The sequence below is a fragment of the Electrophorus electricus genome, chromosome 1 (assembly GCF_041902795.1).
Source record: "Electrophorus electricus isolate QZ-2024a chromosome 1, ASM4190279v1, whole genome shotgun sequence".
Classification (NCBI taxonomy): Eukaryota; Metazoa; Chordata; class Actinopteri; order Gymnotiformes; family Gymnotidae; genus Electrophorus; species Electrophorus electricus.
In genome coordinates, this window is record NC_137497.1 from 36,734,298 (window position 1) to 36,761,868 (window position 27,571).

Sequence of the window (27,571 nt, forward strand, 5' to 3'; positions counted from 1 at the left end):
ATCCTTCGTCTTTCTCTGCTTTTCACCTGATTCAATATAAAAATAAGGGCTTCAATTAAAAACTTAGGGCAAGGACTAGGGGGTCTGAGTTAGGTGCACAACAATTCAATATATAATCAACTGGCAACCAGTAATTAAAACAGTTGTGAGCAAGTTATTGCAGATCACAAACAAAAATGTGATAAGATTCTTGTTCAGAGAATGGATGGTGCAAAATGACTGAGTAATTCCACATCTCGCTTGTTCCTTTGAGACAACCAAGGACATCTGGGTGTAGCCTCTGGCAAGAGGGAAGAAGTCAAAGTTCAGCATAAGGGGCTACTCAGATTAAAGTGCTAGCTTCTGTATGTGGGGAATGTGACAGCTGTGTGGCATAGGGCTCTATGCCCCTAACTCACAACAGAACACACACAGACTCACACCCACACCACACCACCATTGTAAAAATCCCAGATCATGGAGACTCAGAAAAAGTAAAGCATAAAGGACATGAGTTAAATGAGCACATGAGAATCACTGTTTAATTACATTAAATGTACTTTCTATTCACATACTCAGTGAAATCTGTTTGATTACATGAATGTACTTTCTGTTCACATACTTGGCAAAATCACCATTTTAATTACATGAATGTACTTTCTGGTAAAAACACTATTTAATTACTTAAACACCATTTAATAACTAGTAATCAGAAGGTTGCCAGTTCAAGCACCACCACTGCCAAGTTGCCTCTGTTGGGGCCCTGAGCAAGACCCTTAACCTTCAATTGCTCAAATTATATTCAGTCATAATTGTAAGTTGCTTTGGATAAAAATGTCAGCTAAATGCCATAAATGTAAATGTATTTACTGAATTGCATGAAGTCCACTTCCTGTGTATTCAGCTTAGTGAAGCTCCTTACTATTTCTAACAAGTACTCTGAAGGAAAAAAAGAATCAGGTGGGGGGGGAGGGGTCAGTGTGCATGCACTTATTAACAGAGGCTGTTTGCAGAGCACAACTGTTTCCAAATTTACAATGCAAAACGTGTACACAGGCTTCAAATCATTCACCCCACTGCCTTGACACACATAAAACACTGTTCATTCGCACAGTTCATCCACTGTATCGCATCCATTTATTTTAACTGCTCGAAAGATAGCTTCAATGACGGTTCAAGGCAAGAGCATCTGCTCTCCATGAAGTGGGAGGACTCAGCCCTGGCTGAGGTGTCTCTGCGAGGCTGTTACCACGGAGGTTTTCTTGTGTGCTGGGATAAGCAGACCTGTAGGCATGTACTGTATAAGACTGAATAATGTTGTTCCCACGAACCTTTCTAGAGGCACTTCAGTGAAACGTGGCCCCAAAGAAAAGCCCTTTGATGGCTTTCAAAAGTTCCAGGCACGTAGAACTGACGGCAGGGTGGCAGTAAATAATATACTATATACACACACTACACTATATAATAAAGTGCCTCGGCCAGTCCATACAAACCTGGCCTACAATATATCTAATGCAGAACAGTCCTTAGAAGAAAACATGGCAAAATACAAAGGCCAGTATAAAAGCAGTATTACAACCAGTGGACTGCATGCACCAGACGCTGAGTACTGGCACTTCAACACAGAGATGTGTAATACATTTAATTCATTACAGGCCACCAGACTGCAGAACTGGAGACAAGGAAACAGGAAGCATTTTGCAGCAGCCATTGAGCAACAGCGCTTACTGGTGCCTTTTATAGAATGTCTGAAGTCACAGGATATTGAAAAACGTTTACAATCAGAAACCCCCTAAATCAGAGGGGGTCTTGTAGAACAGACACAAGAGCACTGTAGTATGTTTTCTGTCTTTGTTCCAGCTGCATAGTGTTAGACACAATGTGAACCAGGAAGGAATTTCTGGCGGCAATGATATGAATCACTCTGGCTTAGTACAATCAGTGCCCAGAAACTGACTGGTTGCTCCTTGAGAAGTCCCTCCTATTCTCGTTTGGTTTATGTTCTTCGGGTCTATAGTGAAAACACCCGAGCCCAACAATTGTCCCCGAGTGCACCAGGCCAAGTAACACACAGGTCCCTAGACGAGCGCCGGCCGGGCACGGGGGAAGGGAGCCTGCGGACCCTCAGGTCCACACCTCCATGGGCACCATGGCTTCCTTGGAACCGATGGGCGGCAGCAAGTTCTGCTCGCTCAGGAAGTAGAGGGGGAACTGCACAAGGAAGCCACGGATCTTCTTCAGCTCCTCCTGTGCGCGGGCCGGGTCGTCCCGGTCCAGGCCTGTCCTGGCCAGATATCCCTCCAGCTCCGGGATGGTCCGCACGTCACTGGAGGGCAGGCAGCGAAACACCTGCAGCGGACGAGGAGGACACGCAAGGGCATGGAACAGAGGAGGGTACATGAGCTATGAGTGCATGATCACGGGTCAGCGGCAGCAGATGGTGTTAACTGGTTCACTGCGTGTGAGCTGGAGGTTAGGGCATGGATAACAAACTGGCCTTCTGGTAGATAGTTGCATTGCGCGCGGCGGTAGTCAGCCACACGTCCTTGTAGAAGTGGTCGCTGATGGGGTCAGTGACATCTATGCTGGGGTCTGTCTTGGCACCCAGAATTATCCTGTACAGGGGGTAAAATAGATCAGTTTACACTTGGAAAAAGGGTTAAAACTGGATCATTGTAATTTGTCTTTATAGTACATTTTGTAACTCCATTACTAGACGCTTCTGAAGAAAAGGAGGCTGTTGGTTTATGGTCCTACATAAAGCAACTGAGTTGGGGGGGGGGGGTCATAATCACCGGAAGCATTCCAGACGGAGGTGCAGTCCAAAGCGGCCAGCCTGGTACTCCTGTCCGTCCATCACGGACGTCTCGGTCTCTGTGTCCTCAAACATGACAGCCACCTCACTGTCCCTCTTCCCCAGCATACTGCGATCATTGATGTTGGCTGAACCTGGAGGTGGCAGACAGAGAGAAAGAAAGACCAGAAAAGGAAAAGAAAGAGAAAAGAAAAAGATGGAGAGACTATTTTTACTCATAAGAAGTAGAACAAAAAAAAAAGACAATGTGCATGTGTAATAACATTGGAACACCAGGTGGCGACATTTTGCCATTCATCATCCCTAGCAGTCTGCAATATTTGTACTATTCAGCACTACATAATAAACATATAGATTATAACAAATAAATGATTAATATATATTTAGTAAATAATAAATAATGTAAAGCCCTCTACTCACCAATAATGACTGTATTATCGTCTGCAATCAGCATTTTGCTGTGAACATAGATTAGCTCGGTCACCAACTTGCCCTCGAGCTCAGCATGAGTCCGTAGACCCCCAAACGAGATGTAATTCATCCACTGATCTCCCACTGCACAAAGAGTCAGATCGAGAGAGCTGATGCCCCGCAATGCTACTGCCAGAAGACACAGGAGGTGAAGCGATTCTTCAGCACGAGTAAGAGTCTCCATTCATGAGACGCATGATTCTGGAGTACGCAACCTTATTAGGTCACAGAGGAGAAAAAATAGCTCAACCACAAGGGCAAAATTTGCAAGGCAATTCTCACACTCATATGTGGGCACACGAGCGCGCACACAGACATTTCACTTCTACTTCTTTTACATGGTTAGCATTCATTCTCTTTGCCTATATCCGACCACAACTGCAAGAGTGAAGACGTGTGCCTCGTGCCGGTGAGCGGGCGAGCAGTCTTCCAAGGAGGCCCATGGTGGTGCGTCTCCTTCACTCAGGGATCGCTCTTTAAACAACCCCAGTGGGCCTTGTGTTGCACCGCTCTAGCAATGCCGTTTCCAACCCAGCCCATAATGGCACGGATGTGTTTGACTAAACTACAGCCCTGGTGCCGATCCGAGTAGCTGTGCTAAAACCCTGTCCGATCTGCTGACGTCCATTTAATATTGTGAGTGGCTATGGCAACTTCCAAAACAGAAAGTGATCATTTACCTGCTGTTGCCTGCAGAGAAGTGTATGCTATATAGACAAGCTGCTATTTGAGGGATGACTTACTGGAAAATGATGGAGTCAATGCAAGGCAGCCTGATGTCAGTTCTCTCTCTCACACTGAGGAGAGACATTGAATGCTATCTGGCTCCCCACATGAGGCACTTTTAACGGAAAGGCAAACATCTCAACAGCCCACAATCCAACAGCTCAGTGAGACAGCCCATGTGAAACAGGCCCCATATAGGACACATATAATTAAGTATTAAGACACATGTAATTTAGAACCCACTCTCTCGCTTCAGCTGGGATATGATGGAATGTTCTCCCCTAACCATCGTTCTGAAAAACAGCAAAGAAAAACAAAAATGTCACAGAAATATGTCTAATAACACACTTGTAAACACATTACATCAAATGGTTAAATTATAGCAAAATGGTTATATTTATGTCATGTGTTCTGTGTGTAAATGTAACACAGTGTCCTGCAAAAGAAATGTCTCTTTAATAGATTAATCATTAAAGCTTAAATGTCAGATTTGCTTACTGAATTGAATGTAACTGGATTAATCAGATAACTCAGATATTGTGTTCCAGATCTGACCTTCACTGGATTTGCACCGTTTCACTGAATTTCCTCATTGCTTTACATAGCTGCATAATGCACAACCCAACAGGAAGTTCACCTTTTCCGACTTTGCTGTTGACCTTTGTCTCAGGATTACCTGTAGTTGAAGTGCATGACAGCCTGGAGTGCACTCCCTCCTCCAGTCTTGATATCACCCTCGAACCCAGGCAGGAGGGGCGTGACCACATACACGCGATACTTTTGGCCCTCCCTGTTTAAAAAAAAAAACAAAAAACAGGGAAGAAATGTGAATGTGGAGAGAGGTGGGGGAGAGTTGGGCAGAAGAGAGTTGAAAAAGGGAGCTTAGCCGTTTCGTGTAAAAAAGATTAAATGCATCAGCACTGCCTTGCATGTACACCCTGTCCTAGACTGAACAGCACGTACCTGAAGTAGAATGCAAACTATAACCATGAAGCCAAGCACAAGAGCAATTAGTCCAAACTGTTTTATAAACTGTCCATGAACAAGTGTGACTTCACTGTGGTTGGTGTGGGTGTGTGTGTGCTTATGTTCATGTGACCATAGCAGCATGTGGAATGGAAGGTTGCTCTGATGGTGAGTAAATGTCCAGGACCAAAAGCTGACAGTACCTCATTATTTCCACTGCAAGGGTTTTAAGTAAAGCATAGTGGCACAAGGGTGACCATGGAAAAGCTGCCGGGTTCGCAAACAGCCAGCTCACCGGTGCGCTTTGATGATCCGCCATGTGATAGTGTCGCCGATCCTGTTCCACACGAGCTTGTTGTCAGCACAGCTTATGAAAAACTGGTTCTGAAGGGCACAGTCGTACACCTCAGTATGCACAGCACACAATGAAACTGTGCTGAATCTGCAAATCCAGTCCAGCCAAGAAGACGCCCCCTCACCTCTATGTAGATGTAGTGTTTGCTGTTTTCGATCACACGGACATATGCATTGTGGATGGATTCCTCGTGGTGCTTTATGCCAGCCGACCAGTCCGATGCTGACCGCAACACCTGGGGGCAAACGCAGACAGGAGGTCACGTAGGCCCAATGATGCAATGTAACGTAGCCGCAGTCCCAAAGCAGGTGGAGCCAAGTTTGGAGCTGTGAGCGTTACCTGCACTCTAGTGGAGACGCTGCCTGGGACCTGATGCTTGATCTCGTTGGCGGTGCTGTGGGACTTGGGAAGGAGGTACGGGTAGGAGAGCGACCTGTACTTCGGCTTCATTATCTAAGAGAGAATGGTGAGACATGGACCTGACAATGGCTGAGCAGTGTTGGAGTCATTTGTGTGCCGTGTTTAAACAATGTCTGAGCAACGTTTGATGGTTTTAAACAGTGTTGAGGCCATAAATGGGGTACTACTGCCAACGGCGCCAAGCTGCCACCTTTGTAAAATTCCAGCGCTGAATGAAGTGCCTCGCGACATCTCTGGCAGCCTTCCCATGAACCACAGAGGAAATGTCGTGCCAAGGCATTCTGGGAGTCGTATGCCGGTCAATGAAATCTGGGAGTGCAGCAAAATTAAAAAGCGAGTTAAGACCAGTTCCAAATAAAAAGATGTTTGCTGGACAGACAAATTAATTGATGCCCAAATATTACTGTAATATGCATACGTGAGTTAAATTGATTTACCATCGAAGGGCTTGTCCAGTTGGATCCAGTCCTTGTGGACAAAGTTGCAGTAATCCTTGCCATGCCAAAAGCGCGTGTTCCCCATCAGACCAATGACATCAGCCTGCAGCTCCGGTGCAGTGTCTGCCTCTGAACCACAAAGAGACATCAAGGGCTCAGGCGAAATCCAGAAAGAGATGAAGACAGATTATAGCACAAATCCACAGAGATGAAGACAGATTAAAAGACAAATGCAGAAGGCCAAAATACTGTGATGCAGAATGCCATGCCAAACCCATGCATTTACAGAACCAAGCAAAAAACACCATCAATCAGTTTCTGCAGCTCACTGCTCTGTTCTAGGAGACAGACCAGAAAGATCGATCACGAAGGCGTCACGAGAACAGTGGGGCACGTTCTAGTGGCGGCTGTGAAGAAGCCGGACTGACTCATAAATCTTCCCCTGGAGCTGCTGCAGCACAGAACACAGAAGCTGAGAGAAGCATCACGCCTCATAACTCTCCGATTCAGCTCGGAGAAAGGCTCATTTCTCAATGCTGAAGTTATGAGAGTGGGACCCACAGCACGTCACACAGCTTTCAGGTCCTCTGTAATGCTCGAGGATTTAAAATAAATTTAAAAAAAGCAATCCAACAATGGCCGCACGAGAGAAACACTGGTCCTGGATCAGCGATCTGGACAGGGCACAGAAAGAGTCACACGGGAGGTCTTCCAGCCAGTCGTGCGTCTCACTCACCAGCCTGATAGAGGCAAGAGAACACATGGCCACTCTCTCCATCTATTTCAGGGGGATCAAAATCTGTTGGCTGCGAATGCTGCTAGAATAACCTGCAGAGAAGGGCAGCCATGCAAACAGCTCTCACAAGAACACGACGCGACATCAAAGTTAAAGCCAAAGTTAAATTGCAGAATTTCCCAAAAAAGAATACATTTTAAGAAATGCATTCCAAAACAAGAAAGTGAAAATCATACTGATAGAAGAACTGCCATAAAAAGCTACATCTGTGAGACATGACAAGTGTCTGACTTGCTTGGAAGCTGATTTCATAGTGCTGAAACTGGTCTGCCTTTCTAGTTTGTCGCCACAAAAAGGAAGTTCTTGTCAAATCACTCAGAACAACTTGCTGTGCGTGTTTAGTCCAGGAAATCTGTTGAGCTTTGTTGTTGTCGCTGCAGATCAATTCAAGCCAATACAGAGAAATGTAGGCCAGTTTGGGAGTGGAAACCTGGCCATTGTGCTTTTCACAATGTGGCCAACTATTTCGATCTGAGTAAATATATGTGATCATTTCTAAGCATGTCTATAGAGGCTGTACTTTACAGGTCACGGTCAGTCACTGACTACACAGACATAATTGCTTCTGCCTCTAAAACCTACTGATTAGGATGACTGTAGTGCTGACTGGTTCATGTAGCAGGCATGCAGAAACTTCAGCACATGCCGAAAGACAAGATGAATTTAGCTAACAAAGGTCAATACAGTATGTAAGTAAGTAAGAACGTAAGGCTAAACTCCTAAGAGGTCAGGGGTAGACAGGTCAGAGGTAGAGTGCTGTTTTACACTGCAAATGCAGGAAACAAAATGCAATGACATCTATTAGAAAACCACAGTACATTTTGAACTGTGGAGTATTGAGGAAAAGTCAAACTTACTTTCCTCCGAGCTGTCTACACTGCTCACGCTGTCGGCTGGGGCCAGCCCGTGTTTCTGCAGGCGTTTTCGGATACTGAAGCGACTCCTCTTGGTCTTCCCATGGCCCCTCAGTCTGGGCTGCTCCGTCATGTCCATGCCCGTGCTCTTCCCATTGCTCTGGGCTGGACCAGACCCATTTGGGGGAGACGCCATGATAGGTGACATCTCTGTCATGTTCTGCATTAGGGAGGACAGCAAGACTATTCTGCAGTGTTCACCTTGCTAAGTGGGAAGATAGGAAGTACGCAGCCACACTAAAGGGTACACGGGACCCTGGGGGAAAAGATGGCTGTGGCTTCCAATGGATAAATGCTCGTTGCTTCCAATGGATAAAGTACTTGGACAGTTTTACTGTGGACACAATTCGATGCCTGTTACAGACACCAGTAAATGGCCTAGGCTGACTGTGAATGTTAAATGTTACCTCTGCAGAAGCGTTGAGAGTTCTGGTCACGCTCCCCACGTCAGTCAGCCGATGTTCATGGTCATCCCAACGCCCATATGCCAGGTCGATGCCTCCTACAAAGGCCACCGATTGGTCGATGACCACGATCTTCTCGTGATGAGCCCATAGGTAAACAGTGGATGACACGTGGTCGGGGTGTCTCATCACCTGGAATAAAAAGAGGTCTCTTATCGGTCTCCCATCCTGGTTCCGTCTCCTCTCCCTTCCCGTCCCTCTCGCCCACTGTGCTTTTCCTGGTGTTCCAGTGTTACCTTGATGTTTGGGTGGAGCTGTAGTAGAGTCCGTTTGCTATATTCACTGTTGATTCCGAGTGCCAGCTCCACTTCCTTATACAGCATCACAAATATCCGCACTCCTTTTTGCTATAAAGGCACAGCGCATCAGCAGATTGTCATAATCATATCTCATAGGTGATGGGACTGTTTTCATTATAAACAATACAGGATTGACTCACCGCTTTGCGCGTCAGTATGCTGTCGAGACGCCAGCGGTTCCCTTCAACGACAGGCCTCTTGAGGAAAATCTCAGGACTCAGCCTACCATGAGCATAATAGTTCATAAATTTTGTTTATAGTACATAAAGTATTCTAATCTATCCAATCAAGGAGCATTAGTGTCTTACTGTTCTGTACTGTGATATCTATATCATATACCAAACACAAACCAATAGAATAATCATAACCACAAAAACATTCAAAGTCATACACCCAAAACATGCCTGCACATACAAACATGCACATACACACAAAAACACATGGTTAAAGATTTCTGCACACCCTGACTGACACCCCCGTAACAGTGCACCAGCCTTCTGCCTGATAGAAGTAACTGATCTGTTTGACCAGTGTTCCCTTCTGGAGATGCATTCTGAATGTGTGCATTTTGGTAAGTGTGTATGTGTACACGTGTGTGCATGTGTGTGTGTGTGTGTGTGTGTGTGTGTGTGTGTGTGTGAATCTCGCTGGCATTTCACTATTTATTTGTACTCTTTCTTGTTTTGCCTTCCTGGAACACATTGCAAATCTAACACTCTTTCTTCCAGGCCTCTAGAATCTATAAATCAACAGAGATGCTGGCATGCTCCACTCAGGGTTAGGTAACCGTTATCAACATTCCAAGAAAACAATAAAAACATTTCTTGGAAACCTCCCCATTTCTGTCCCTGCTATCTGTTGGTATACTGGTGGCTTGCATTAGCTTTTATATGTTGCTTCAAAGACCAGTCTAAGCAATTTTAATTTCCAGACATACATGCCAATTCATTCATGTGCTGCTAACACACACCACCAATCAGTGATGAAGATCTCCTCCTCAGCCTTCTCCAGTGCATTAGCCACATCTTCCATGTACACTTTACCATTCACGTACCTGAAACACACCACACCAACCAGAGAGAAATCAGATTTGTGCACAATAAGCACATTTCCACGATAAAGGAGTTCAGCTTCACAATGTTAGTAGCCTCACAATCCAGAAAGTACAACATGGCCAGAATTCACAGAACCACCACTGTGGAATCAGTCATCCTTCATGCAGGACGTCAGCCATTTTTTCCCAGTGAGTCACACCCACATTGTAATCAGCAACTATAAGCAAAAGTGCTGAATCTTTGAGAAGATCAAATAAAGCTCACATACACCTGAAATGACAGACTTAATTGTTTAAAATAATTAATCTTTTAAGATCCATCTTTATTACACAAGTTAACTGGGACTGCAGAGCTTCATTATGATGGGTAAGAATTTACTGGGCCAGTTCGATAACACTAAGTTTGTGTCCAGTATAAAATTTTCTGAGAACTGGATGTCCTCGTTGAATTTAAGGTGTCTAGTGCAGAGACCCCTTCTCTCTTCTCTACTTCTTTTAACATTACCATATTAAACCGTGTTCTTCTCAGAACAAGCAGAATAAAGAAACTTCATTCTACACCATTCTTCTCAGCCAAGGTCAGTGGGCGTCTGTAGGTCTTAGGTGAGAAGGATATGGGCTTCCTTAAACTGGCTGTGGTCAGTGGTACTGGCTGTCTCACCGCCAGAATGTCAGCCAAAGTCTCACGTGCGAATGCCATCACGTGTGTCACGAGAAGGGTCAGGAGAGGACCGCAGCTAGCATATCACTTTCCCTCCCATTTTCTCAGGTTACTCCAGCGAAACCGGCTTTACCAGGCGACACTTCAGCAGGGGAGTACATGCTAGCACCCATCTGCAATGCTAAGTATGCCACTACCTCTAATGATCATACAGAAATATGTTTAAGTGGAGTTTGCACAGTGAGACTGGGTTTCCTTTTACCATTTGGCTGCGATGTTCTCCTGCACTTCAGCAAAGGAACTGAAACGGTGGTCCCGGAGGAAGGCACTGCCATACTTGTGCACAAACTCGTCGATGGCCTGACCCCACCAGCGGGCATGGCGGAAACTGGAGAACTTCAGAACCAGGTTCCTGCAGCAAGTAACAGAGAGATCATGCACACCTCCAACTGTCCAGCAGCCAGTTCTCATAAAAGGAGTGTATAGTAGAGGAGACAGCAGATCATATACCTGCACAGGCTGTCAATGCGCACACCATGCTGGGTCTCCGTGTCCTTGGAGTCCATTTTGACGGAGAACTCTCTGTCCACCAGAAGGACGAATGAGATGGCCCCTGAATCAGGCTTCATGTAGAGGAGGAAGGAGTCCTTTACTACCAGCCACCTGAGGAGGGCATCATGCCAAACACCAACATACAAAAATTACTGAAAACATACACACATAAAAAATATGTTTTCTATAGAACAGTGTCCAATATGTAAAATAAAAATAGTAAAAAGATGGTTAAAGTGCTTTATAAGGGAAATGTCTATCACAATCTCAATATCATAATGTAATTCATAATGTTTCCCAGTCCTGCCCTGGAGGCTCCTCAGAGGGATTCCAGTTTTGCTCTCTCACACTGCTCCTAGTGCACCAGAACTAGACAATCAGAACACTCAGTGCCTTGTACGGTTATACTGGGGGCTGGAGTTTGTATCAATTTTTGCACATGGAATTAGCAAAAATGTGGCCTGTCAGAGAATACCAGAGGACTGGGTCATCACACACTGAGTCTGAACAAACAGGAAATGGGGAGATGTGCAGATGAGGCTTATCGTGAGAAATTCACTGACCGCTTTGACCAGCGGTAGCATATTTTGCTGTGGCCACAGCAGTTGAGTCCAGGAATACGGTGACCTCCTGACCTTTTGTGAACCATGCCCTCCCTGAACAGGAAGCAGGGCAAGAGGACAAGGATCAGTAACTGAGATTGTCATTGGTCATTCAATATACATCAATTTCTCCATCAATAACCTACTTGTAGATGACAGTACGCAGTCAACAAAATGTCTTACAAGCCTTTTGGTCCCAAATCCTCAATGAAGGACAGCTGGCTCACATCAATGAATTCCATCTAAGACCGACAAATAGGAACCAAACAATTAGATATATATAATCAACTAGGACATTACTTCATACACGGGTTGGTATTCAGCATATTTCTGATAAGAAAACAGAACTCACTGTGGCGTGGTAGTTCCGATACAATGGCATTTTCAGTAGCTTATTTAAGTAATCTTCAAGTTGCCTCTGTGAAATGAATCATGTGCATCATGTTTTTATATTAAACAAACACAAACATTTCTCTACAGGCATTTTGAGTGTCCCCTCCTTCCCCTTTACGAATTAGGCAATAAACACTTTAGAAAACAAAACAATTTTACTGCCTGGATTCTCAGAAATGTTTTATGTCCAAAGCTACTCAGTTCTTTATATGAATGCTGGTACGCACAACAAAAACATCAACAACAATCATCAGAAACAAATTACAGCCACAAATTATATGGTATGACAATCCTCACTGCCCCCACTACCTAATCACAATGACATTAATAGCGCTTAATTCTCTAGAAAATATACACTAATCAGTGCAAAATAACGACAGCGAAACCATGAAGTAAAAAATAACACACAAAGTGTACATTATCAAATCCACTATTCCCAGTATGGCCTACAAAATTGCATTATACCACTGACGTGGTATAATGGAGGTGATGAGCGGAACGACAGAGAGGAAACTGACCCTCCGGCTGGACACTTGCTCCTCCCTGGCCAGGTCATCACCGCCGCCGCGAGGCAGAGAGGGCATCTGACGCGTTTGTCTGACCGTCTGCCTCCGCTCTGTATGGCTACACATGCCAGGATGGGAGAAATGCAGGAGACAAGATGAGAAAATAAAATTGCAGCTAGGAAAAGAATAATCATGCAGCCAATGTGGCAGATGCAGGTGGAGAAGTGCCGCGTGTGGGAGCTCACGTGCGGGAGGGCAGAGGAATCCTCAGGAAGGTCTTATAGGTGCGGAGCTCCCGATGCAACTCCATGAAGTGCTTTTCCTTCCTCTTCACTATCCAGCTGAAAGTCCCATGTCTCAGCTCAATCCTGAAGACGGCTGGCAGTTTCTGTAGGACAGGTGACACCGTGCCAAAGGGTTAAACCTGACATCATACATCTACACCTGAGATTTTACCGAAGGGGTTAAACCCGATATCACCCGAGAAATCTAAAACTGAATTATGTGTCTCTGATGAAAGACAGCAAGCCATCTGTGAAAAAAAATCACTTTTAGGTACACACCCAACTTTAACTAAGAAGCAGGAAATAGAATTTTTTTTTATTGCATTTGAGTGCAATAAATCAATAGAATGTTCAGTTAACTTTTAATTGTCACCTTTAATAAAGACTACATAGTAACTGAAACAATGTTGAAATGTTTGGTTTCTTTATACCATAGTTATTAGAGCACACCTTCGATATACATCATTGCTCAAGGTAATCGAGAGTTTGTTGTATTGATAAAAATATTTATCGTGCCAAACGGAAGCGTCTTGTTTCCTTTGGCCTTCCACCAATCTGTAAACCTCGGCTGAAGTGGCCAGTGTCATGAGGTTTGGCTACGTTTTTTTATAGTAGGTTTGCATCCATTTTTTATTTTCAGTTGTCTGAAAATAAATAATTACTGAAAATAGCTTACAAACCACTAGGAAATTTGACTACTTGAACTGATTTCCTAACAACAGCACACATAGGCCTGGTTACATTACTTGATTTTACCCATCATGCTCATCTGCTGAGGAGAGACTGGCCAGTTATCCAGCAACGTGAGCATAACACCACGCCACATGCATGGTTGTGTGGGTCACAGCCACCAGAATTGCACCACACAGCAGGTTCTAAATTTTGAAAAAACATGCATGTTGGACAACAGTTCACACTTTGGCTTTTCAGACGCCTTCCCCTGCATAACACGCATTGCAGGCAGAGGATGGTGGGGTGTCATAACTGCTAACTCTACACCCAGCTTCCTATTTACACCTTCTTATGCCCATTGTAAATTCTGATTTGAAGTGGTCTGAAGGCCATTGTAGATTCTGATACACAGGCTGTGAAACACAGTGACTGAAGAGAACATCTGGTGTTGTATGAAACTTGGCTCTCAAACTTGGAATGAACTGAGACACAGCAGCAAGTGTGTTAATTCAGAAAGTAATGCACGCGCACACGCATACCCAGAGACACAACAGTATAAGAGTTGTTTGCTGACATCCGATCATTCAGGTCCTGACCTTGGAGACGCTCCTCTGCTGGGTAGTGTTGAAGCGGTCCTGAGCAGAGGCGAAACGCTCCACCTCCAGAATTTTGGCAGTGATCGGAAGCGTGGTGAGAAAAACTTGAGCTCCCGGTTCTTTGAAGCCCATTGTCTTGTACACAGCAGAGAAGGGGATGCGGGATTCTGCAGAAACAAAATCAGTCAGGAGTTATTATGGCTGTAAAAAAGTTTCAATCAAATGTCACAGGGTTATTTAAACTCACTCTTACAGTCATGCTGAGCTTAAATCTGCCCTGTGCAAAAAGGCCCAAGATAGAAACCCCCACTCCACATATTACTGGGGGAAAATCCATTAAAACAATAGCATCTCCACAAATGTATGAATATAGTGACCAATTGATCAATCAAAACTAATGAATGAAAGTAAGTTATATTTCCATGCTTCTTTGCTGGACATTTGTACTTTAGTTTGGAACCTATGCACCTGTGAAACATCTATTTAGAAGATTATTTAGGGCTAAGACATCTTTGATGTTTATTAAAACTCTCTAGGTCTGTATATCCAGTGTCTTACATGGAATCCAGATGAGACGCCATTCTCCCAGGCTTATACATCCGTCTCACAAGTAGGGCTCTACTTTCCCTCCTACCTGGACCACTGGCATCGTGGCCGTCGAACACATCCTCCCCGTCTCCGATGTCCAGCTCGCGCGTGTCCAGCTTCTCCATGATCTCGGTCATGTCGGCAGCCACCAGGTGCAGGGTGCTGGCAGTGGGGTCCGTTTGCTTCAGCATGGCTAACACGGAGTCTGCCAGCCAGGGCTCTGCTGTGGCACAGATATGGTGCATGGAACGTTAGGGCAGCTTCCAGAATCTTCTGCATAGTCACACCTGTGCTGCTCTCAAGGGACATAAAACAGCTGGTGGCAGCGTCTGCTATGCACTTCCTGCTATACAGCACCTCCTGCTATACAGCACCTCCTGCAAATAGTTTCATGCTCCGTCTAATAACTGCTTGGCAAAAGATGGCTGTTCACAGTTGTCCTAGCTGTCCCATAATGGCTGTGATTAAACAGGATTTAACAGACTGGAACACACAGTTTGTTTTTTTTGTTTTTTTGTTTTTTCCAAAGACACCAGACATTATGAATGGGAATTTATTCCACACAGGCACAGCATGTTCCCCATGTCTGTGCTCAAAAATCAGGCAAACGTAATGACTTAGGACATGTCAATCAGCTCTAAAGTCAGACAGCCAAGACGAAAGCACCTCACAATTACTTCATGTTCCTCATTTTTATTTAAAGCCACCCAACGGCTCTATGTAAAACAGAGGCGACTCACAATAGGGAAGACACACGCAAATTTCATACTCTCTGGCTCCATTCTATACAAGGCTCCCTTCAATTCTCTTACATTCAATAACCTTATAAAATGTCTCGGTGCCCTTTATTTCCTTCTGGTGAACGGAATGATGACATGAGAACGAAGAGCAAATTGTGTGTTTAACGTAGATGGCGCACAGAGAAGGTTCGACAACAGTACCGCACTCCCACGCCGCGACGCTCAGCTTCACAGCATAACGTAAAACCACCTCCTCCAGCCTGTAGGGGCGTGGCCTAAACGTGGCCGTGTCACTTACCGGCGCTCGTGTAAGGAGCAAAAGCGTGCCCTCCCCACGCCTGTGGCTAATGCATCAACTGTGAAAGAAGTAAAGCTTAAAGCCGCTTTCTGCATCTGAAATATTTTACGGCTCTTAATGCGCAATAGCCGCTAACGTTTCAACAGATACGAGTTAGTCGAAAAGCAAGCAAAAAGGCTTATGGAACTATGACCCAACAGTGCACAAAGCACGTAGAAACAGAGCAACAACACATGCAGGACCTACATTTACTCTCAGCCTCATGCAGTCTAGCCCATCCTAATATTTGAAAATTGGTGCTACGTGTATTTAAATTCATTCAAGCCATCAATTTTCTTTCCAGATTGGCTATGCGCTGGAACAGCTGTAAATCCAAATCTGAAGAAACGGGGCTTAACGTCATTTTTCCATAGCAGTCTTGGGGGTTACTGTGCGGAGCACACGCAATACTTTGGAGAAAACGAGGAGCACAACCAACCACAAAACACATCTGTACACCGATGTTAGATAAAGTCACAGTGCCCAGATTTTAAAACTAATTTAATTTTAACTATTTAAAGAGATCAACTGTTTCAAGTTAATCCAAGTGTGTCTACGGGTTTGTTTACGGTGTCATTTTCCCATAAAACGCTCGCTAATGTCGTTTCGCGGAAAGTATACTGAGGCCCACTCCGCGCCTAAGGGCCTGTCTCTACGGATACGAAATGGTAACGGTGTCAAAGCCACGTAGAGATGTGGTCCACAGCAAACTGTCCCTATTATCAACTAACAGGATCCTTTAAATTACTATCAATATTTAGGGAATTATCTTTATGTTGCGTTCTGTCACAGTTTTACCATGTTGATTTTCGATGGCTTCGAAGCAGTATAATGTAGGGTTATATAAGAAAGGGATAAAAACATTTAATTTTTGGCCAGACCAATATATGACCAACTAATTATTTACAAATATACATTTTCAAAACTCCATTTGAAAAGATTCTAATGGATTTCAAGTCTGTGGAAGAATGTTTGCAGACGAAACAAAGAAACTGCAGCACATGTGACTCCAGTAGAGCGAAAAGCGCTCGTCATGCGGCAATTTGGCAATAAGTTGGTTTCGAACCAAACGAATAAGGAGAACCTGTTTAGATATTTGCAGTGTTACTTAAAATAAAAATAAAATCTCAAACACACGTATTCGACGCGGTGCCCACTTCATTTAAAACGCTACATAATTATGGCTGGCATGAATGGCTGAAAAATGGATGCTTATTATAGCAGTATGTTCCTGCTGATCCAGTCTGTGTGAACAAAAACCTTTAAAGCAGTAGTTACTCGGGAACTGCACATGAATTAGTTCTGTCTTTAACATAGCGTTGTCTCTCCCCCGAACACTGCCCAGTTAACTAAATTTACATCGCTTTCGTACCGATACGAAGATGTGTATAAAAGGTTTGCGCAATCTCTGAATCTCTGATATTGTTAAATCTTTATTAGCAAAGTATGCAAATCACTGTGGACATGAGAAGGTTCATCACATATATGGACGCCAAAAAAAGATAAAAGTACCTAAATGATCTGTAATTAGAAACTATTCTAATGTAACTACAAGTAAAGAGATGAGTTAAGTTATCTTCAAATGTATTATCTCTGAGCCAAACCCACAATGCACCCATGTAGGCGAAACAAAGGTGCCAAGAGAAGCCGCACTTGCAGTCTGCCTACCAGTGTTCAAGTGGGAGTCATGACCAAGATGAATGGAGCGTCACCATGACAACAAACTTCATGTTGCGTATGCTCGCAAACTGGCACATTAGGTCCTCTGGACTAGCTGCCTTTACTGGAAAGTTTACTTTCCTTTCTGTCGTAATAGGGCAGAGGGGAACCCCTCCGCCTCAGGGAAAAAAAAGTGCTGGAGGCCTTTCAAATGCCAAGAATACTCGTTAGTCATCAGCGGCCAGCTCTCCGAGCAAGCTCCTAAAGCAACCTGCAGCTGAATAAACTCCCAGACGGTACGTACGAGGTGCCTTACTTCAAACGGCTGCGTCGTCCTGCGTGGAGCGGGGGTGTCCACAAGGGCCCGTGTGAAAATGACCCGACGCCTGACCACAAAGCCACAGGTCTTCCCTGGAAAAACTTCAGTCCTATTATTCCCAGTTCAAGAGACACTGGTTCCATGAAGACTCATCTCTAGTCTACTTCATATCATGCTGAACTGATTTTTTGATTTAGAAAGGATGCAGTTTTCAATGACACATTATTAACAATATCGTTAATTTTATAAAACAATTTAAGGGTATTTTTCAGGTAAATATACTTGGTGGTATTTATAAAAAATATACACTTGGCTACATACCTGGAGCTTCATTTATGAAGCATAACTAACTTAAATTTCAACTGCAAACCAGTCAGAAAAAAAACTTATGATATTGATATTTTCCCAAAATTGCTCTGCAGTGTCTGTGTGCCAGCACATTCACAGTCATGCTCACAACCTTACTGTGGGCTTCAAAGTGTCTGTTATAGCTGTTTCTTAGCTCAGCAGCTATAAGCTTTCACAACAGTCAGCGAGGTCAAAACCAAGTACAAAATCAGTTAAGTATCCAGAACAAGGCTGCCAGAACTTTGTAAGAAAGCTAGCCAATTCACAACAAATACTGTAAATAACTGCAAAAAACAGCAAGTGTTGTGTAAATATGTACAGTACACCATGGCCCCAGTACAAAAGGAGTGCAGCAGACAGAGGAATGGCAGGAATGCAATGGTGGTCAGGAGAAGGAGAGGAACACAACAATAAAAAATATGATGTGCTAATAATACTGGAGTTTCTCAGAGTCAAGTGCCTGGAACAGCTGGTGTCCTGAGGGCATGTGGGTGCTGATGGACTTTCAGGCAAGATGACGTTGAACTCTAAGTAAGCAATTACAAACTACAGCCTACAGAGATAATTCGTGAGAGAACGTTTTCTCTGGTGGTGGTTTTGTGGTACTGTAAATACACACAAATTGTTCTGTTGTAACAGGATAGGCTGGTTGATTTTCAGCTTCTTAGTGAGATTCTCCAGTTGGTCCCAAAAGCACACATTACATCATACAAAGGATGTAAGAGTTTATATTATTTTCAACACCACTGCTTCACACAAGGAATAGAGCAGGTAGGAGAAGCTCATATTTTATCAGGTTATGGAATCAGATAAATATACTGTTTATTCCTTGTCAAACTGTAGATCATCTTCAATATAGAATTATCTACCCTCACACAGAGTGGAATTCTTGACTTGAGCTAGATAAGGATCAGGACGTTCACATGTGTTCACAAATGGAAATATGAAGTTATTAAATTTGGTTATTGTGTCTGACAGTTGAGCAACAGACAATTGGGACAATAGTGAAAGGTCTTGAAGGAGTTTCAGGGAGAGTGTTCTGGGTCTAGCATTAGCTAAAGATGTCTACGTACACACACACACACACACGGCATCCTGTTACAGCAGACGGGAGTTGAATCCTGCTCCAAATGGGTCACAATAGACACAAGAGTCAAGAACCTTGTGTTGCACTAAGTAAATAATTTTTTTTTAAATGACACCAAAAGATGGGTGTGTTTATTGAGAGAAGTACAGTTTGGAGGACAGTGTACAAAAACATGGGCAACTGAGAGTGACAGAAGATCTGCCTCAGACTAGTTAAACTGGGATCAACGCTGGCCAAAATTCCTAGGTGACAGTTCTCTATTTCCTTTCAGAAATCTCAGAGCAGACACCTGTCGCAAAAGAAGGGCCATTGACCCCATGTAGGCAGTTTGCTGAACATTGCCTGAGCATCTAACAGATAACTCCAACACAGAGGGCCCTGTTCACATCACGAAAACTGCACTTGTGCTACATGCAAATAGTGCAACTGTCCTGGCCACTCTCATTTTGCTGTGGGTGCAGCAATGCCAGTGCTTCACACCCAAACGTCTATCCTGCTTCTGCTGTCATTCACACATTCCTGCAAACATTCACGTACGTGATGGAGAGAAGAATGTGGAGATGAAAATATGTATGCCTCAAAATAGTTCCAGGATGATCAGTTACTGTCACGCTGTCTTCATGTTGACAAAATATTTTGCCGAAGCAGAAACATCCACATTTGTCCAAGAGGAAAAGCACCTGCTGTGGAAATGCCTTCAGCATAGGGAGCAGAGGACAGCATTATGGAGTACTGATGTGATCCAGAGCTCTGATAACCTTGCTAAATCAATGCAGGAGTCTGACTGCAACACACAGTCACATGACGGCAACATTTTCACACAGGGGGTGGGGGATATGCTTTTCTTGTTTCTGTCAAAGGTGTTTTTTCTCTCGACAAAGGTGTGGTGCAACCATGTCCACAGCACTGTCAGTATGACACCTCCACCACCAAAAACGAAAACCTTCTAGCAGAGCAAAGAAAACAGCCTGCAAGTCAGCTCTCGTCATTGTGCAAATGAAGTCTGTCAGGGGTTTTTTTCCCCCCCACATGCACAACTGTAGTTTTGGCCAGCGTTTGGGTGCAGAGCTACCTAATGGAGCATGTCCCCATCAAATCTCAACAGTGGTCACACCCAAAAAGAAGCCTGTCCAACAGACACTGCCGCAGGGCCTCGGCTCCCCGTGCTCTTCCTAACGCACACATGCACTCTCACTGCACAAGGTGCTCTAGGACGCGCACAGCAAGGCCTAGTCTGTGTCAGTTTTATGAACATTCCTGACAAAGGAGAGAGGGGGAAAAGTCCAAGACTGAAGGAGGGCAGGCTTGTAGGCCTATTCAGTGTGTTTCACTGGAGGTATCGCCTACTTGCTCTCAAATTAAAGATTAAAAAAAACAAAAAAAAAACAAACAAAAAAAAACTGATGCATGTAGTCATTAATTACCTCAATATTTGTTGCATTTCTTATATGTACGGATGTTATTAGGTCAGGTTCAGCAGTAATAACCTTTCCAGTGCTTGTCATAAACAAGTGACCATGCCCCAATATTCAATCACTTCAGACGGCAATTTTTAAGCAACTATCTACTGATTCGGACAAGGCGCCGCTGTTACAGCTCTTCTCTAGGACAGAGACGGGTGTGTTCTACATGGTCAGTACTGCTTTTTAAAGCAGTGGGCTTCAACTAGAAACCGGCACTAAGGGAGGATGCACTGCCAGATGTGGCCTGATGCCACTCACTGTGATTGGGTACGTAGAAGGGCCCTCTGCCAACTAATTCCCTAGATCTCCTGCCAGCCAGGTGGCTAAGTGTTCAGAGGCGCGCATACACACACCCACACACACCTGCTGCTCTGGTAAAGCAGGACAGCTCATTTCTCTTGTTTCAGGTTTCATATTTGTTAATACCACATGGCGTTTTTATTATAATGAAACGTATGAAATGTTAAAATGAAATACTGTTCAGAGATCAATCAATCCTATATTTTTCACTGCATTACACAAATGTATCTGTCACGTCTGTCATGTTTGTACAGAGTGCCAAAAACGTTGAACATACAGCAATGATTCAGAAACTCCCACATTCACTACGCAGCCACATTCACAGAAGCTCAAGAAGAAGAAACAAAAAATAATCACACCCATGGTGCATATTGAGAAGTTGCTTATGATCACCAGCAAAAGAAAAAAGGGGGGACATTTTTTTTTTAAAATTAATTTACTTTCTGTGTATACAAAACTGGAAAGTAGTGATACAGACAGACGCACACAAGATACACTGCACTGACACCAAACAACACATCCAGGACACGAGCGAGACCTTAACCAAGTGCAGCGCCCGAGTCAAGAACCGGTTCCTAGACAAATGAAACGACTTCAAATGTAAAAGCAAAGCCGTGGGAAAGAGGAGAGCGAGAGCGCGGCGGTGAAAGGCATGCTCACTGACCTGCCCCGACACTGGCAAAGAAGCCCCCATTGTGTGCGATTTCCTTTTTTCTCGCCTCTTCTCACCAGCCAGAAAAGCACACAATGTATCCTTATATAACAACTAAGCAGGAAAGCCCGCAAGCTCACACAGCACTCACAGGCAGGCAGAGAGCTGTCAGGCAACTCTGTCCCCAGTGGGAGGTGCAGAAGGCTGAGACATGGTAGTCACGTGGCAAACCAAGGGGCGTGGCTTTGTTAATAACAACAGTGAGACCCCGACATGCTGATCTTGTGCTTCGGCCAATCAAGATGGGTTCCTCCCGTGAAGTATATCCGAAGAACTTTAATGAAGCAGACGTTTCCATGTGTGAAATGCCTCTTGGTTAATACCGCGAGCCCATTATTGTAACACAAAATTCTTCCTAATCTGACCCAATATCCATCAACATCACTCCAGTTCTCTTTCATTTAATCCGTACATCATAACCATATCGCGTGTTCCTGTTTCTCTGTTGCAGAGTTGCATGCCTAAAACACTGCAGATGACACATGCACATCCTCGTGTGCTTCTCACCATAGGAAGAACACTATAGTATGGAGTTGCGCGGTAACTGAAGCTTGGGAGAAAGACCTCACCTGAAACTTCCCTCTCCTAACAAACATCCTACATATGTCTCTGTTCCATCCTCATTCCCGTACACATACTCCTCTCCTCCTCCACCTCTCCTTCCCCTTCCCGTACACATATCCCTCCAGCCTCTTCTCGGACTTTCTCAAAAGAACTACACAGAACACTGTAGAACTATAGCAGATCTTATGACAGGCCGTAACAAACAGCGCAGTGTTAGGGGCAAGTCAACATGCAATCAACATTTCTGGTTCCCTCAAAAGGTTTCACTTGAGGAATATATTTAACATGTGCTAAGATACCTCAGGATACCTCACACACCATTATTGTAGAAAATGTAATCTAATCCTAATTTAGAAATGAATCCTCTTTAGTTTCAAACATTTTCCTTACTACTAAAGATTTTTTTGTTGTTGTTGTTCATCTGTAAATGTGAGGAACACAGAGACTGAAGCATTTAAACTGGATCTGGAGCACAGTCATTATAGCAGCTCCTCACACATCTATAACCAATATCATTACCATACCAACAGGATATAAATCCCCTTTATCTGCCCGTGACCTGGTGATACATTAACAGTAAAAATCCAACAGAACATCTACTCCTCCCTGGGTTTTATGGTCACGTAGCAAATAAAGGATTCCACAGGGTATCCAGATGAATGAGTCATTCATAAGAAACAGACAAACTAACAAAGGTCAAGTTCACAGAGCCTCTTACAGCCTACGCAGTATTGATCCTAAGTACACTAAAATGCATCAACTTATGATAAGAGATGAATAATTGACAGGCTTTGGACTCAAATTTGTGTAGCTTTTTAAAGTCTATTGCAAGGCTCCATCACAACACAAAAGGATGTGTCCAGGTACCAAACATGCACTGTGTAGGCAATAATTATGAATGAAAGCACATATTAGACATGCCATGTCTGGTCACGAGAAAACAGTGTGCAGCTCCTAACCTCTTCTGGCGGCTGCGGTGTATTGCACTTAGTAGCGAAAAGTGCAGAGATGGAGATGCACACGTGTTAAATATGGACACTAAAATATTGGTAAATGCGACTTTGAAACTTTTTGACAGCTGATCCTATTTAATAATTCAATATAGTCACCTTCAGAAAACTGATACTGTCTGCACACACTTAATTTATAACAGAACAAAGTGCAGAAGGCCTTTAATAGAATAGTCTCAAACGTAAGTGAAATCCGGTAATTTTGTATTTCACTCAATTTTGCAAGCAAGTTATAGAAAAGAGCAATAAGCCCTCCACAGCACTGAGTGTAGAATATAATACTGGTCTCTTGAGTCTGTGATTGGTTGGTGAGGCAGATACTCTTGTAGCTCCCATCTGAGCTTAAAGACATTCATCAGTGATGGCCAAAGTTGGAGAGGCCTAATCCTACATATAAGTGAGCAAGGTGTCTATCCAGTCACACATGCACCCATACACACACACAAACAGACAATACCCTAAAGCTTTAACCATCACATCACATTACCGATGGCATTAGACCATCCCACCCTCCCTTATCACAAACACACAGGAAACAATGATACAAAACATAGTTCTATAAATTATAAAAAACAAAAACATGTGGGAACAGCATTTAACACCATCATCCCCTCCCTACTCACTACTAAGTTGGGAGATCTAGGACTGCATACATCCTTGTGCGACTGGATCTCCAACTTCCTAACAGACCGACCACAATCAGTACGGGTGGGCAACTGCGCCTCATCCACCCTCACCCTCAGCACTGGAGCTCCTCAGGGTTGTGTCCTAAGCCCCCTGCTCTACTCACTGTACACCTACGACTGCACAGCCACTTCCAGCTCCACCATCATTGTCAAGTTTGCTGACGACATCGTTGTCATGGGTCTGATCTCGGACAACGACGAGAGGGCCTACCTGGAGGAGATTAAACACCTGGAAAACTGGTGCCAGGAAAATAATCTCCTCCAAAATGTCAGTAAGACAAAGGAGCTGATTGTGGATTGCAGCAAGAAGCAGGAGCAGCACTACCAACCTGTGAGGATCAGTGGAACCATGGTGGAGAGAGTAGATAGTTTCAGGTACCTTGGTGTTCACATCTCGCAGGACCTCTACTGGTCCTGCCATACCAACTCCCTGGCAAAGAAGGCTCGTCAGCGTCTTTACCAGACGCCTAAGAGACTTCAGACTGCCCTACTGCGGAACTTCTACACCTGCACTATCGAGAGCATCCTCACGGGGAACATCACAGTCTGGTTTGGGAATAGCACCAAGCAGGACAGACAAGCACTCCAAAGGGTAGTGCGTTCAGCAGAGCGCATCACTCACACGGAACTTCCTGACCTGCAGACCATCTATTACAAGCGGTGCCAGACCAAGGCCAGGAGGATTGTGAAGGACCCCACACATCCCAACAATAGGCTATTCTCTCTGTTGAGGTCAGGGAAGCACTTTTGCTCCCTGAAGACCAAGACAGAGAGACTGAAGAGGAGCTTCTTCCCACAGGCCATTCGGGCCCTGAATCAGGGAAACTGATCAACTGTGGGGACCACCACCACCATGTAACATAACTGTATGTATGTGTGTGTGTGTGATATATATATATATATATATATATATTCAATTACCTTGTAACATAAAAACTGTAAATGTTATTCTACAAAATGGATCTGTACATTCTGTACATTGTGTACACAACCATATACATTGTACATTGTGTATATAATCATAATAGACATATATTGTACATACATTGTTAATATATTTTGTACATACATAGAATATATATATTTCTCTATGCATACATATATTTCACATATATAGAATATATATATTTCTCTATGCACCCCTGTTTTCCTTTTTCCTCAGTTTGGACAGAGCACTCTCAACCAATTCACTGCGAGTTATACTGTGTATGACTATGTATGTGATAAATAAACCAAACTTGAACTTGAACTTGAACTAAAACAGGACACCAGAAAGCAGTCAGATGTTTAAGATGTATACTGTTATCATGCAACACTACGAACCCTAATCAACTTCCTGTTACTCATGCAGGGTACAACATGCCAGCTGTGTGACGATAAGACTGATTTCTCCATCAGTCCAGGACATAATCTTCAAAATCATTAATATCACTTTAGAAGTGAGGAAATTTGCATGCTTGCCTATTTATTTGAGCTGAACAAAATAGGATATAGATCAGATATTTACCCAAGCATCAAGGGGCTAGAGAAAACTTATCAGACAAAACATTAACCCAGACTATACAAGTTATGTTATATAATGGTAAAACCCCATTAGATTTCCCCATCCAAGATGGACATAATATAAGCTTGCCCATGTTGTGAAGGACAAGCCCATCAAATTCAAACCACATTCTATCAGTTGTCCTGCCAATAAAGAATTGTATTTTTCCCCCTGCTAGCCCAAACCAAGGTCCAGCTAAAATAACACCAGTTTTTTATAAGCGTGAGAAAATAGGCAGAAGTAGAAATGTTACTGCTTCTATTCATATAAAAGATTTCTACATTTATGACACTTATATACAGTATGTAGCCTGACAATACAGATGCATGTATATTAAGATAAAGGAAATGCTGAAACCCAGGCAAGTGACCACAACACAACGATGTCACAGTTCTAGTGAGACGATACAGAGAATCTCTACCACTATACAAGTGCAGAGCACCATTTAGCTCAGTCTGTGAAAAAGCAAGCCAAGCAGGGAGCTATATCTGAAACCTCATTTAGTAGGGCAGTGAAAGAGGCAGGGTGTTTTAGTGAGGGTCAGAGCATTCATCTGTAGGAGTGAATCATATGTGGTAAAACCTGATCATGCTGCATTTGACTGTTTTATTTAAAAGGACAGACAATGCAGATGGCACTCTACATCTTCATATGAAAGCATAACCAGTCTGCCTTGGGTATGCCCATGCTCTGTGATCTACACTCTGCATCAGTCATTTTTCAGGACCTTTCAAATGGCTCTTGATTGCTGTCATGTACCACCAGACCCCTTGATCCTTGCACAGAGTCACTCTTGGCAGGGAATAATTGTGGTGCTGTTAAAGTGTCTTGAGGAAGCACTTATGAAACCGAGTTATTAAGGGATTGAGGACCTCCCTCACCTGCCAAAGCAAAACATTGTTACAGTACAACAGAAGGCATAAACACACTCAACCAAACCCATTAAGTCAACCAAACACTCCTGCTCTGTGTTTACCTTGATACCAGATCCTTTACAAGATGGACGTTCTTAGCACCAATATGACATCACTGAATAACTACAAAAAACAATGAAAAAAAAAAAAAGATTTGCTTATAAATTATATCCCAATTATATCACAATTATCATTAAAATGGTAACTCCATACCTACATGTGTCAGTGTTGGTGCACTGCTTACTTCACACACAAAGCAAGGCTTTCTGCATAAGACCTAAATAATAGAACAGGCAATACACCTTACTACAGAGATCTGTGAAATGTAGACCAATCCTAAGAATTCGTATAGCAAAGAAGACGGGCTTTGCCACCTACAAACAGAAGTCATAGGAGACATCAGCTGACCTGCCCGCTGCTTTAGAGCGGTGGAGCAAATGTACATGAAGCACAAATATTGTTCAACAGGAGTCTGAGCATCAACTTGCCATTCAAGACTTGTAGGTTCTTTGCTTGTGTGAAACTCTAATCCATCATATCTAAACAACCGTCAACAGAGAAAAAACCGACACGATTACTTCTTCTTCCGATGATTATACATAAATATAATACAATTATCCAAATAAATATGACAGCCAGTCTTGAGGTCCCGTTTAAATGTAAAAAACATTGTGCTAAGAAACTATAATTTCGTCAGCAGATGTGTTAGGCCGGTATTGCTGTTCTGTAGATTCATAGAAGATATGTTGCAAAACGTCATGGTTGGCCGAACCAAGTCTATGCTGTCTATGCGTCGCCCAGTTCGTAACCCAGCACCTTCTACACTATATATTTTTAGCACAATAATTTAACTGGTTCCTTTTGGGCGCGTCATTACATTTGCAAACAGAATCACAGCTGTTAGGATCTCACGGTAAAAACTGTTCAACATCACGGCTACCGATAAACCTACCTCTCGAGGGAAAAATCGAGACTTTTCAAGCACACTTGTTCCCCGTCACTTTAAATGCATCGCGGAACAAATCCCGCTAACTGCTTCCTTACTGCGTCTGAGGACCCGCCCAATTATAGCTGCTGAGTAACGCCACGGTGCGCGGCAAGCAGACACAAAAGTGTTTAGATCTTCGAAATTTCAAGAAATATATGGGGCGAAAGAGAGCGAGAGAAGATCACAACTTCCCGAAACGTTTGTCGCACGAATATAACATTAATCCATGTTAATTCTCCTAAATGACACGTTGGCATGACTGTGACTACTAATATCACGAAAGTGCACTCGGTGTGCGCTAATTCATATGCTTTTGAGTAAGTAATGCGTTTCAACTATTCCACAGTATCA

General features: G+C 43.6%; 1 protein-coding gene across 5 annotated transcripts; it reads right to left on the minus strand.

Moving 5' to 3' along the window:
• Window positions 1-494: 494 nt before the first annotated feature.
• pld1b (phospholipase D1b) lies at window positions 495-27,260 on the minus strand. Of its 5 annotated transcripts, none has more exons than XM_027008082.3 (26): window positions 27,185-27,260; window positions 14,597-14,773; window positions 13,963-14,129; window positions 12,656-12,798; window positions 12,423-12,528; window positions 11,864-11,929; window positions 11,695-11,753; window positions 11,473-11,565; window positions 10,868-11,020; window positions 10,620-10,769; window positions 9,613-9,696; window positions 8,783-8,864; window positions 8,580-8,690; window positions 8,287-8,475; window positions 7,823-8,039; window positions 6,170-6,298; window positions 5,923-6,041; window positions 5,652-5,765; window positions 5,437-5,547; window positions 5,253-5,341; window positions 4,668-4,781; window positions 4,235-4,284; window positions 3,215-3,349; window positions 2,775-2,928; window positions 2,477-2,594; window positions 495-2,328 (listed from the first exon to the last, which is right to left on the minus strand). In XM_027008082.3, exons 2-26 carry the CDS (start codon window positions 14,739-14,741, stop codon window positions 2,104-2,106), a joined length of 3,123 nt encoding a protein of 1,040 aa, XP_026863883.3. In that variant the 5' UTR covers window positions 14,742-14,773; window positions 27,185-27,260; the 3' UTR covers window positions 495-2,103. The 5 variants fall into 5 exon arrangements, with proteins under 5 accessions (XP_026863883.3, XP_026863886.3, XP_026863882.3 ...); XM_027008085.3 differs by having other exon boundaries at window positions 14,597-14,770; window positions 27,185-27,206; XM_027008081.3 differs by lacking the exon at window positions 27,185-27,260 and adding an exon at window positions 21,468-21,619.
• Window positions 27,261-27,571: the final 311 nt, after the last annotated feature.